This window comes from Pantherophis guttatus, chromosome 3, assembly GCF_059756535.1.
Source record: "Pantherophis guttatus breed Tessera chromosome 3, ASM5975653v1, whole genome shotgun sequence".
Lineage (NCBI taxonomy): Eukaryota > Metazoa > Chordata > Lepidosauria > Squamata > Colubridae > Pantherophis > Pantherophis guttatus.
In genome coordinates this window covers 179249311-179263663 of record NC_142065.1, presented here as the reverse complement: position 1 = coordinate 179263663, position 14353 = coordinate 179249311, and the positions used below count along the sequence as shown (strand labels likewise).

Sequence of the window (14353 nt, the reverse complement as noted above, 5' to 3'; positions counted from 1 at the left end):
CAAGGATCAATTTTCCCAGGTTGATAAACCATCTTCTCTCATATTTAAGGAAGAAGCCTCTTTTATTCTCTCAATGCTAAGCTTATAGCTAAGTTTATAAACTTGGTTATTTGCAACTTCATCTAATATGCCATCATGTTGCACTCCGTAATTAACACTGACCAATTATCACTGTGTCTCTTGCTTAATAAAAATTAGACTTTAGATAATGTCAAATACATACAAGTAGTCCTTGACATATGACCATAATGGAGCCTATGTTGTGATGATAGTAATTTTGCAACCTTTTTTGTGGCAGTCATTAAGAGAAACAGTGGTTTGCTATGGATGTGGTTTTGCCAAAAAACGGAAGTAAATCTTAAACCGTAAAATGTCATGTGATTGTGGGATACTGCAAATTGCCATAAAGCTGGCCATGTTGAGTACCCAAAGTTCGGTCACATGACTGTGGAAGGGCCCAACCATTGAAACTTTGAATCTGGGTCATAAATCCCCTTTTTCGCTTCCATCGTAACTTCAAATAGTCACTAAGGTGCCTGGTTGTAAGTTGAGGAATACCTGTTCATCCTGTTCTGAATTCATAAATACCTATCATCATATGAGTGCCATTGCCAACTAAGTTAAGCTAAAGGGCATTGATGAAATGCTCCTGGTTTGGACTGGATCGCCCGATCCGGTAGCAATGGTGGCAGGTGGTTTGGAGAACCAGTAGCAAAAATCCCTGCAGCCCCTCCCCATGCCCATCTGAGCCGCGCAATCATCAGAGGCTGTTTTTTTTACTTTTAAAAGCATTTTTCTACAACCTCTTCGGCCGAAAAAATGCTTTTAAAAGTAAAAAAAAAAGCCTCTGATGATCGCACGGCTCAGCTGGGATCGTCAGAGGCTTTTAAAAGCATTTTTTTTTAAAAAAAAAATGCCTTTAAAAGCCTCTGGCGATCCCAGCTGAGTTGCCTGATCATCAGAGGCTTCTAAAAGCATTTTTTTCTGTAACCTCTTAAGGTTGTAGAAAAAATACTTTTAAAAGTAAAAAAAAAAAAAGTTGGCCACACCCACCCAGTCACATTACTCCTCCCCCCACCAAGCCACACTCACAGAACCTGTAGTAACAAATTTTAGATTTCACCCCTGCTAAAGGGTCTCTTTTCAGTAGTTGACTATTGCATATGAAATGATCTTAGTATATTTTCAGTGATAAACAATGGCATTGTACTTTCTCTGGCCTTTTAATCTTAATTCTAATGTGTAATTTCAGTGCAACTCTATCTCTGAGATTTTTTTTTTCAATTTCTATTCTAAATTAACATTGCTACAATTTTTTAACCTCTTCATTTTTGTTGTAGATTGATTTTTTAAAGAAATTATGTTCCCCTTATTAGCTGTTTCTTAACTCGTTCCACTACAGTTGTGATTATTTATTTTCTAATTATTTAGCACTAAATAACTGTTTGCTAATCAAACAAATGGCATTTATCATTTAGCTAGCTTGGGAGTTTCAAGTCGATCTTCAGGGTGGGGTTATAAATATTGTTAATATAAAAAATGTAGAGAGTTGGTATACTTCTCTTATAGAAAAGGTATTTCCATACTATACATTTTAACATGTTTAACAAAGTTAAATGTTTTAACTTTCCCTTTTTCTTTTTCTTTAATCAGGTGTGATTATTGTTCCAAGTGCTGGCGTTGGAATTGTTTTAGGAGGTTACATTATAAAAAAGCTGAAACTTGGTGCAAGAGAATCTGCAAAACTAGCAATGATTTGCAGTGGAGTATCTCTGTTATGCTTTTCAACACTCTTCATAGTTGGATGTGAAAGTATTAATCTAGGAGGTATAAATATACCATATACCACGGGGTAAATATATTTTGAGCTTTCTAAATAATTTATGCTTTGCATCAAAGCCAGCCTTTTTGTGCTGTATAAATGGCAGTATCTTTTTCATAAGAACATTAAATAATTTAAAAGTGCCTTAATAAGTAAGTAAGAAAGGAATATATTGTATAATCATGGATTGAAATACTCCACAAGAAATAACAATTCATCTGCTGTGTTCAAATAAACAATATCTGGTAAGTATTATATGCAAAATCAAAGAACCTAATATGAAAATACACAATGTTTTAGATATACACATATCACTTCTAAGTTATTTATTTGAAGAAAGGCTACTAAGGGTCATTTCCATCATTTATGGGATATAGTTTTGGAGATCACAGTATTTCTTGGGTTATGCTCTTCTGAGTGTGAGATAAGCTAATTTTAATGGAAGAAATCTGATAAAAAGCCATTTCCCTATTTCCTTGCCAGCCTTCACAGCTGAATGTTTTGTAAAGCTTGACCTTAGAAAACATAAAGACATGGATTTTGAAGGATATTTAGTGCTTTCAGTATTCTATTTTCTCTCCAATCTGAGTATTTTTAGAACAGATCTTGACATTTGGCTGAACGAATCCAAAATCAAATCAATATCCCATCCCCCACACACACATATTACCTTCCTATACAACATCAATATTTATTTCCATAATATATACTTAATACTGAGAATTATGGTAATGACCATTGGCCCAAGAACTTTAAATTGGTGATGAGGAAATAAATTTTCAGAACATAAATTTATGAGCTCATTTAACCATTATAACTAAGTGAATGTAGATGTTTGGATGAAATAATTGTAAAATGCTTTTTTAAAAATTCAAACATCCATAGAATAAGGTATGAAATTCTAATCTGTTTTTTCTGTGCTTGGTGGGAGTTTTTGTAATGCTTCGTAGTATTCATGACCTATAGTGTCATTTAGCTGGAAATATCAGTTTTCAGCTAATTAAAGAAAAACACAGTATCTCAGGAATTCTGAAACAGGCAGTGGGTTTAGAAAAGTTTTGACATACTGGTAACCTTCCCCAACTAGTTATTCAATTGTGTTGGGGTTGTGCCAGCTGGGGATGACGGGAATTACAATTCAAAATAATGGAGGCATCAAGTTGTAGATGTAAGGTAATCCGTTATATTTTTTTGAATATAAAATACCAGTATTCATATAATGTATCATATAATGTATCAGGGTTTAAAGCACCCTGTTATTAACACAGCTGCCTGCAATTTACTGCTGGTTCGAATCTCTCCAAGGCTCAAGGTTGACTCAGCCTTCCATCCTTTCTAAGGTAGGTTAAATGAGGACCCAGTTTGTGGGGGCAATAAGCTGACTTTGTATAAATATACAAAAGTATGAAGGCTATTGCTTAACGCACTGTAAGCCGCCCTGAGTCTCCGGAGAAGGGCGGCATATAAATCAAATTTAAAAAAAAAACAAAAAACAAAATGTAAAAGCATGATAGAGCAGCAGACAAGATGTCTAGAGTTTACCTTTGTCTCCCTGTGTATTCAGTGAAGGGCTGTAAAATCATGGTGATCAGGGCTGAATTTAATGGTCGGGGAAAGGACAGGGCTATAATGGATAAAACGAAGCGTCCAAGTGATTAGGATGCATCACACATATAGCAGGAGCCAGGATTTTTTAAAAAGGGATTAGGGTGCTTCCCATCCTCACTCAGTTTTAAAGGCTTTTATCCTATCCCTTTTTTAATATACAACTCAAGGTGACAAACATATTAATACTCCCTCCTCCTATTTTTCCACAACAACAACTGAAGTGAGTGGGGGTTTCACCACCCCACCAGACTGATTCCCTTTTAAAAGGATTGCTTAACCTCTCTAGGTTAACATTATAGTTTTTATGTATTTCCTATGTTAGAAAACTAAAATTTATAATGTGTTTAGATAGAATTCTAGGAGCTGCAGAAATGATGGTTTGGAGATTTAGTGCAAGAAATGCTGGTGTTTCCCTAGCATCACATCATATATGGATCTGTCTAAAAATTATAGCTTCATTTGTATCTTTATAAGTACAGTAGTGGCAAAAATTGTGGAAACCTTTTGGGAAAAGTGTATTTTTGAGGTTTGATGGCTAATAACACCACTTTTTTTTGTAACTTCAAACAGTCACTAAATGAACTGTTGTAAGTTGAGGACTGCCTGTACTCATACAAAAATGTGACAAATGGAATGTTTCAGGTATTGGGCATGGGCAGCACCTCTGGAGGGGGAACATATCACATCCTTTTTCTAGAGTGATTCGTTCAGATACACAATAAGTGAGTCAACCAAGAGATGATGAATAATCATAAAGTATATTTTTTAGAAGAGGATATATAGTCAGAAATACTAAATAGCTTGAATTTGCATATCTGAATAGGATTAAATATATTAAGAGAAAAGTACAGTAGTGGCCAAAATTGTGGAATTTCCACAATTTTGGCCACTACTGTATATGATATTGGAAAATATATTTCTTAGAGTTTGTATCTGTTGGCATCAATTCAACTTCTGCAATGAATAGATATTATAACCCATTCCCCCATCTTATTTTTTTAGACCTACTCTCACCATGGCACATAGGAATCTGACTGGAAGCTGTAATGTTAATTGTGGCTGCAAAATCCATGAATACAAACCTGTGTGTGGATCAGATGGGATCACATATTTTAACCCTTGTCTTGCTGGTTGCATTAGCAGTGGAAATTATAGCACAGGAGTGAGTATGCCTACAAAGTGATAACTTTTGTTGCTGTTAGAAAAACAACGTATCACCAAAGATAAATTCTATTTTCAGTATTGTAGATCACAAAGCTGTTTTCTTAATAGTCTGGACAGCAACATTGTAGTAAAATGCCTGTTTTGCATATAAAAAAGTCTTAGACATCAAACATTATGAAGCATTCATATATGTGGGGTAGCCAAAATAATTGTTATACAATAGTGATTTGCAGCTATTAAGATGTTTTTATTTATTTATTTATCTGTTTCCGACAGAGGTATGTGTAAGAGTTTTTAGGCAGCTACTCCTACTCTTAGATCATCCTCTATTGTCTTTTGGTGTGAGACTTAGATCTCCGGATATAACTATGAGCACTGTATACATTCACCAATCTTGTAGTTTCCTGGTAAGGCAAAAACCCAAGGCACATATAACTTTAATTGACTTTATTAAATGCATTATAATTTCATTGGCTGTGAGTACATGCCCAGACTACAAGAAGGTGATCACTAAGTTCAATTATGGGGCAAAGACATTGTAGATATAGGGCCTGAATATCATAGTCATTCAATAGTCATCCCCTATTGATCAGTCCCTTGCAAATCCCACAACAGTTCTTATATGCTCTGAGTTTTCCACCTTCCCATGGATTATGGAGTCAAAGTTTTTTCTTGTGTGAGAAGGTTTCAGAAAGCATGTGCTATTGGAAACTTCTCAGCATGTAAAACTCCCTTCCTCAAATTAGAAAGGCTTGCAGAATTCTAGGTTCTCCTTGCCTTCTCCTCAACTGCGATAAAGATAACTGTGGAGATTATTTTTGCATAGTTCGATGAAATGGCAATTTCAGTACTGCACTAGCAGAGCAGGCATGCTGCGGGCCCTGTCAATCAAGGAATTTCAGCTGGCGGGGTCCAGTAGAAGGGCCTTCTCTGCCATGGCTTTTCTCCTTTTGAACATCTTACCCTGGGAGGTGAGATAGGCTCCCTCCTTCTGATGTTCCATAAAGGCCTGAAGACCTGGCTCTGCCAGATGGCTTGGGCCCCCAATGGGTGAGCATCACACTGGAAGTGGTGGATGAATTAAGAGATAATCCCATCTCACCACCCTGATCCTCCTGCTCCCTCTCTCCCCATGTCTTAACTTAATTTTATTTTTTATTGTAACTCCATTTTTATCATTTTAGAAATATTTATCTTACAGTTTGAATGCTTTTAATGCTGTTCGTCGCCCAGAGTCACTTCGAAGCAAGATGGATGGCAAATAAATTTAATAAATACTGGCAATATGAAGGCTGCTATGATCAGCATGTCTAGCAGATTGTCTGCTAGAGTCAGAAGATTTTCTAATTAAATTATTAAAACCCAACAATTTTTCCATTACAAGGAATGGAAATATTTCATCAAGTTTTCTGTAACTCTTTAATCTATAGTCTTGGGTTTACCTATTTGGCCTTAGCCTAAAGCCAATCCAGGACTGTTAGACATAGAATTTTGATACTGTGTTCTCCTTTCATGTATGCATTTTCCTTGTTTCTGTGAACTTCCTCGAAACTAGGTAATTAACAGTTTATAAAATTTTGCATTTAATTAATTAAGTATTTAGCTTGCTATTTGCAAAACAACAACAACACTATAACTTTAGACCAGGAAGGCCTTTCTTAAATCTTCCTTTTAAAACACTCAATTCAGATATTTTGAAATACTGTTAAAAATTTTTCTCTATAGAATATTTTGCCTTCAGATGAAGAGCATTTCTCATCTGCTGTAACTGTCCTGGCTGTATTGTGCTTTACTTAGAGTCATAAATAAGATGAAGCACATGTACCAGAATGCAAGCATTCTTGATAAAAATACAAATAAGGACTAATTATTGTTTTACACTTTTTAAATCTTTTACAGATAAGAAATTACACAGATTGTGCCTGTGTCCAAAGCCGGCAAGTTATCACACCACCCACAGTTGGACAGCGTAGCCAGCTAAGAGTAGTGATCGTCAAAACATATCTCAATGAGAATGGCTATGCTGTATCAGGAAAGTGTGATAGAACCTGCAACACACTCATCCCTTTCCTCATTTTTCTCTTCATAGTAACACTTATCACAGCATGTGCCCAACCATCAGCAATCATAGTTACTCTCAGGTGAGAAGTTGCCTGGATCATTTCTGTCTACTAGCATAGCATGCTTTATATTATAATTGAGTTTCTCTGTCATCTTCCACAAACATAATTCAGCTTTACTTTTCTGATGATGAATTACGTTACTTCTAGAGATAGATGGATTTACAAAGTTTGATTTCACTCATCTTTTCATTGATGATACATAATAATTAATATATGAATCAACATGTTTTAGAATTGTAGAAGTCAGAGAGGGTAATTGTTGTGTCTGAGAGGGTATTTGTTATTGGGTAGATTGCAGGACGCTAAGGAGAATGGGAAGACACTTTACTTAGAAAATAAATCTACTTGTCAATCTAGATTTGATTGAATCTACTTGTCATCAGAAATGTAAGGAAAATTTCTCACTTTGCTTCCTGGATAAAGTTTTTGTTTCGCTGAACTTCTGATTTTGATTCTACTGAACACCGGATTAGCATTGGGTCACTCTCCTGGGATGTGGCTAAGGAGAAGAGTTATATCAAGTAACAGTTAAGTAGTCATTCCTACCATTTTCCCTGTTCAAGACTTTAAAATATATTGTATCTTTTTATAGGTCTGTGGAAAAGGGTGAGAGGCCTTTTGCTCTTGGCATGCAATTTGTTTTATTAAGAACTCTTGGTAAGTGCAGAGGCAGATCTAGTGCCTCACAGTTGGTTACATTGACTATATTGAAATATTATGTGAATTGGTAGAAGAATTGTCAAGGCAGCTGAAAGTAGCACTTTTTTTAAAAAAAAAAGTTTCCCTGCCTATGATCTGACACTTTTGATGGAGTCTTAATTAAAAGATGCCCTCTTTTAATTGGTGCCCTCTTTTATTTTCTCAGTTTTTTTAAATCCACGCACACAACCTTGCACTTCTACAGTGGCTGGGGTGGATATATTAGTTATCGACCCTTGCTAATCTGGTTTAAGACTACATTACCATTTCCCCTCCCATATTTCTCTACTGTAATAAAGGGGAGAATTCCATAAATATTTACTTTCATTTTAGGTAACCATGATTTCTTATGTGTTCTTGTTAATATTTTTCTTAACTTTAAACCTGATTTGTTTGTAACAGATTGTATACACCAAATACTATAGTTACTGTATTTTTCGGACTATAAGATGCTCCGGACTATAAGACGCACCTAGCTTTTGGGGAGGAAAACAAGGGGGGAAAAGTCTGCCTCTATGAGACATATCTAGCATTCCATTGGCAATAATTCAAAATAAATAAAAATGTACTATTGGAAAGAGTTAAAATTTAACTCTTCTAAACCAAGTCATTTATAAGCATCTTACGAGAATTTTGTCTCATTCTGTTTGTATGTGATGTGATGTATATCCTAGCCAAAACCACTTTAAAAATAGAAATATTATAGGTTTAGCTTTACTCTGTACTGTCTCAAAAAATTTCCCAATAACTGTTTTAATATAGGAGTTGATTGACTTCACTTTTCCTATTTATTACAGCATACATTCCTACCCCAATTTATTTTGGTGCCGTCATTGATACTACCTGCATGCTGTGGCAACAGGAATGTGGTGTTCAAGGCTCATGTTGGGAATACGATGTGACGTCATTTCGTTTTGTGTACTTTGGTCTGGCAGCTGGTCTCAAATTTGTTGGCTTCCTATTCATTTTTCTTGCTTGGTACACCATTAAGTATAAAGAAAATAAGCAGCAAAGGCAGATGTGGGAAGATGCTCCTGTCAGCACTGTGAGCGAAGTGATGTGTAACAAAGTTGCTCAGCAAAACTATGCAAGGACTAGATCCTGCCCCACTTTTAGCTCTCAAGGTGACCGTGGTAACAATGTCAATCTAACAACAACAATGCATTACACAGCACAAACCTATCCTGGCCCCCTTACAATAGAAGCAATAACTACATCAGTTGAGAAGCCTTCACAAGAAGTCACTTCTGAAATAGAGGGGCCCTTGCAGTAACTTCAGATTATTATTTATTTGTACATATTAAGTTTGGGGCCTTTTGAAACGCCTGTGCCTTCTTTTTCCTAATAAGATATGCCACTGATATTAAACCAGAACAGCTTAATGCATAGAGCCATGGCATATCTGAGGGCTGGTTACCTCCAAACAGCTTAGATAGGTCTTTCTTCTTTTTAGGAACTGGAATGTTAAAATAGGTTTGCAAGTCCTTTAAGTATGTCTATTCAAGTTGCATGTTCCAGGCAAATGCTAATAGATTCTCTACTGTGAAAATCAGTTCTGATAGAAATGGATGCCACTGGTGAAGATAAAGCAACCCTGGTTCTTGAACTAGGGGAGAACAAGTAATTATTTTTAATTCTATTTCAAAGCACAACTTAGCTATGCAATGTGAACTGGATAATTTGGTTCTGTGTATTTTTAAATCAAAATTTTCAATCATCTGACTTGGGAAAGAGGCTATTGAAGTAATAAAATAACCAATTAAACATTTTATTTTAAGAGATAAAACAATCTTAAGACAAATCAATAACAGGATGAGTTATTGATAATATGATATGATATATCATATCATATGATATGATTTATTTTAATATGATAGTGTATTTTTCATTTTAATTGTGAATTTATAACTCATTAGTGATTTCAGTACTATTTTGTAATAACCTTAAAGCATAACAAATTTACTGGTTTGTATTTGCATATTTTTGCAAGAAGGAACAATCAGCTGCAGAACTCCTATTGAGTTCATCAAATCCAAACTTAAGGTTACTTTTGTTTCTGGTCATTAACCTTGATAGTGTGGCAAACTGAGATGACTCTAGTATCTAATCCTCTGCTGATATGGTACAGTGGTTATTTGTTCTGACACATGGCCCAGATTGCTGTTTACATACCTCATCATGCCCTAAATATCAATCTGAGCATATGCTGGTACAGTCAAATGATTGTTTTGCCAAGTTGTCTGTTTTTAGGTTCCTACTGTTTCTTGACGGAGAATTACAGGTCTTAACAATCCAGTTGGTATTAAAGGCTTGTACAGACCTGCTTATATTTCAGCATTTGGCATCTACTATATTTATTTAGCTTTGTCAGCAATAGAAATTGTCTTGGGCATCCTGATCTGATCACCACTTTTTCATTACTGGAAAAAAAAGGGTTGTGTTTATAGATGCCAATATCTGGAGCACCTGAGACTGAAATGCAACCTATAATACTCAGTTGTGCAAGTGGTTTATCCTGCCACTAGGGATTTTTAATGCAAAAGATCTACCGGCTAGAGTGGAACATTTGCAAGGTAAGTGGATGCTTATAGATTTCCCATCCTGCCATCTGTCCATTCAAAATTATACATTTTAACTGTTTTTTCATATTGTTAGCCCTCTTGTTCTTCTTGGGTGAGGAGGAGTAGGAGTTATGAAGAGACAAATGGCAAGAAGAATAAAGATTCCACAGTTATTGCTTTTTGCACTTGCCAGAATTATTTCATCTTTTTAAAAAAAAAAATATGTTAAGGGAAAAATGCCATCGAGGCTTTCATATTGCTAAAATCAAAAGTACAAGTTAGCTTTCCATTTCATAGATATGCTAATACACTTTAAAAGAGTGAGATACATAGGCAATACTCAGGGGTGTATTCCTGATGAGGTCACAAAAGCCTTGTTCAGATCTGTTTTGGAAACGCTATGTCTCATGCAATTGAACTGTTCTATTTTTGAATCTAAAATATTTTGTTACATTCTGTTGTCTGATTCTGAGACTAAAGGGATCTCTTAAGTCACACATTGAAGAGCAGTTCCCTAGGCAGGACCAATTTGATGTTCAGGGTAAATTCAAAAAGAGCTTCTGAAAAGTGGCTTTCCAAAAGTTGAAATGAGAATATGGTCAGCTCCCAAGGCCTTCTGCACCCCTCAAATCTTTAGAGTGGTAATCCAATGAGAGGAAATGCTTATTAGTAGGGAATAAAAAGTGAAATATTTCATAATAAGCAATGAGTATGCAATCAAAGCTCAATTGCTAAGGCCCTATAGACTGTACATAGGGAATAGTTGATGGAGGAATTTGAGGTGTGGGGAGACACCTCCTTTATCAGATTGTGTTCTAAGTTTTTAAAGGCATCAGCCTATCTGAACTAGGCCTATGAGTGTCATTGCGTTCTGAGGAAAATTGATGCCATGAATTGAACATGTATACTGTTAGCTTGCTATGGTAGTTGAATGGCCAGTTGCTCTCTTCTCAGACATACATCTTCCAAGCATTGTGCATGTCTATGTTTTTTCATTTTGAGCTATGTCACTGCAATAGCTTAAAAGGAGGTTTAGCCATGCTCTGCTTCCTAACTTAGGTATTACATTTTTTTAAGCTGTGGAAGAGAAACTAGACAGCATGCACCAATGTAATACTTCAACTTATAACTGAAGAATTTTGTTATCTCTTTGTTCCATCCTAGAATAAGTGTTAAATCTTTTCATAGTGTAAATAATGTACATGGATGTAGATTGCCATAAATACTAATATATGTTTATTAATATAGTACTAAGATTATTTATGCAAACCTACCATTGCCTCAAAAGTGTCAGTATTGATTGCATACTTGAAATTTGGAAGTAGACGGTTTATCCAATTTGTTGGCTAGTTGTAGTCTACCAAGAGAAAGTAAAGAGAGAACTCAAAAGTGAGGAGCACAGAGAACTGCTTGGGCCTGAAGGGGACCAGTGCTCATGTTTGCTTAAATAGAAGTACAGTTCTCTGAATGTACCTTAGTGTAATGTAAGGTCTTAACTTGCACTGACAGCTTTACTCCTATTATAGCAAATATGAGTATAGCTCCTTTTCAGACCTGCTTTCTGTATCTATGGAGATAGGAAACAGGTGGGCCTAGTTTTGAGCTCACCATGTATTGTGGCAAACTTTTGAATGGAGCTTCTACATATACGTATCAGTTCATTATGTCATTTAAGCATTGGTACTGTTCTGGTTTTTTTGCAATGTAGTCATAAAATGGAGAGTGCCCTAGAGAGTGCAGTTGTCCCAAAGTCTTTCTTAAAGTATTGTTAGTGTACCAGAAAATGTACATTGGTCCTCTAATGTAAATGAGCAACCCTATGGATCAGCTTTGAACTGATTCAACTGGTGCTAATGGGATAAAAGAATTCCCTCGAAGCTGAAAAATACTTCAAATAGCTGCTCAGGTGCTTATCTTGCAGGACTATCAGCTTAATGGTAAGTTTGCAATATACTCTTGCTCCACAAATATTCATGAGGCAGCACAACTTTGAACTAGTTTAGGTATTTTAACTGAAAGAACTGGCTCTCATTTGTCAACTGGAAATCTTTAACTGTTGAATCTGGAAACAATTTTCTGGCAGAGCATAGCGATAGCCAAAGAATGGTGATCCGGTGTCCTGCCAAAGTTTGCTAATTGTTTTACTTTTAGCTATAGTGGCTTGGAAGTCTAGGAATCAAAATTTGGTGCAGCTAAGGAGCAGCTTAGTAGAGCTGCTTAGAGGTTTTGTTCTACAGGTATTATGACCAGTGTTTCAGACTATGGTACCTGTTAAATGAACACAAAATGTACAATAGATAACCCTTGATTACTCCCAGATTATCATCTCCCTCAGTCATTTGGTTAGTACGGAACTGTGGTGGCAAAGACAAAAGAATTGTGTCCTTTGATTTTTGAACTTTAAAAATAAACTTTCAGAACAGAACTGTTAGCCAAAACCATGTGTAATTAAAAATACACTGCATGTTGAAGAATCTAAAAAAAATACTGTTCCAAAAGAATCCAGGGTTGAACTTAATATTCTTAAATATGCAATTTTGAATCATTACTTTTTTATACTTCACACACTCCCCCCATTAATATATAGACAAGACTGTATATTTTTTTCCATTGATTTCAGGAAAATAGCAGTATGTTGCATATTGTATTTTGTTTTAACCTAATATACCTGAAAGAGGGAAAATATTATTAATCAAGGGGCAGACTAGTTAAAATGTTAGTTTTGATAAATGTTTTTAAGTGTGTCAGTCAGGAAACTATAAATTGCATCTGTAAAAACAAAATGGGGATTTGTGGACTGTTCCTTTTTTTTAGTGAAGATTTGAACTAATATTTATCTCTTAAGACCAGTTTTCAAACTCTTACGTACAAGCTTGTGTAAAACTTTATGGACAATATGTGTAAATAGCTGTTTGCAAATGAACCTTCAGTACTTGGCATTTTGAAATAAAAATGACTTTTTAACTTCGTGGTGTTTTATGTCACATCTTGTTGTACTATTCCAAACTTAAAGTGTTTTTTTGGGGTGGAGGACAGTAGAAGAATCCATTCTGATCCAAAATAGTTTTGCTGCAGAAATCAATGCAGTGAATATGGATTCAGTGCTACTACCTCATTTAGTATATTGTTGCTGCTCAGCTCAATTGCATCTGTTTGTCATAATTAGCTAATCATTTTTATATATGAGTCAAATTGCCTGTGTTTTAATCTATCAGTTATATTTATTCATGATCTGTAACTAAATAACATTTAATGCCAGTTTTAATGTGGGCTCTTATTTTCACTCTATATCATCTTAACTCCAAAATTCACATTTTTAAAGGTATTCGTTGACAGTATTTACAATTTAAGAATCCCATCTCTGCACCAATATTTATCATTATTACTGCAAGCTATTATGTGATCTTGTAGTGACATCCAATGAACATTTATGAACAGTAATTTTATACCTGTTGAGTGGAGTGTGATTTTACTTTACTGTTTAACAGCAACAAACTCTTGAAGAGTTTTAGGCTGCTGATTTCATGTTCAAAAGGTGCCCTTTTTTTCCCTTCAACTATCTATTATGATGTTCAGCCAGAGATTTAGACTGGCTTTTTTATCCCTGTCAAGTCTTTCTCAAGGACCTGAGATGGTCCGATGTTTCATGTTAAACGTATATATCACAGGATGGAAGTTGTTCCAAGTAAAGCTGCCTTTCGCAATTGACTAATAATGATTTTATCAATGCCTCTGATCTTCAGGTGATGCTCCAGATATTTTGGAATTGTACCAATATACCTATTACTATTGGTATTATTTTTATTTTCTTTATTAGTCTTTCTACTTCTATTTGTAGGTCTTTATGTTTTGTGATTCCTCCCCCCCCCCGCCCAATTCTTCTATTCCACTGTCTTGTATACACAATAGTATGAAATCACAGTTGCCAGTTCTTAAGCTGAAACTGGCTTTCATATGAATTGAGCTCTTTCTAAGAACTTAGGATGTTTTAAAATATCAGTGTAGTATATGTGGAAATCAAAGCAGTGTGACCTTTGGTAATTGAACCGATGGGATTTTTGTCCAAGCTGGTTTATGCCATAATCTTCCAGTTTTAATTTTCAGATTTTGATACTATGTTATCTTCTCCAATTCTTTGCTGTCATTACATCAATTATCCACACTTTCTTCTTTTCAATCACAGTTAAATCAGTTGTGTTAAGAGCTAAGACTTTTATTCAGTTTGTCTTCTGAAATCTCACAATATTTTATCCTGCCCATTTTGACTACTTTTTCAACTTTATGTTCTCAACAATTTTTCATTATTGCCACATGCTAATTTTAATGGATGAGCTAGTGAATCATTTTGGAACTGCATTATATTGCTGGGTCCTTTT

General features: G+C 35.3%; 1 protein-coding gene across 1 annotated transcript in view; it reads left to right on the top strand.

Moving 5' to 3' along the window:
- SLCO5A1 (solute carrier organic anion transporter family member 5A1) overlaps window positions 1-12945 on the top strand; it is a 38273-nt gene extending 25328 nt beyond the window's left edge. Inside the window, exons 6-10 of the mRNA XM_034429940.3 lie at window positions 1654-1852; window positions 4433-4592; window positions 6494-6735; window positions 7310-7374; window positions 8214-12945. Coding sequence (XP_034285831.2) covers window positions 1654-1852; window positions 4433-4592; window positions 6494-6735; window positions 7310-7374; window positions 8214-8689 — 1142 coding nt within the window. The 3' untranslated portion in view covers window positions 8690-12945. The remainder of the gene's footprint in view (window positions 1-1653; window positions 1853-4432; window positions 4593-6493; window positions 6736-7309; window positions 7375-8213) is intronic.
- The last annotated feature ends 1408 nt before the right edge of the window (window positions 12946-14353 follow it).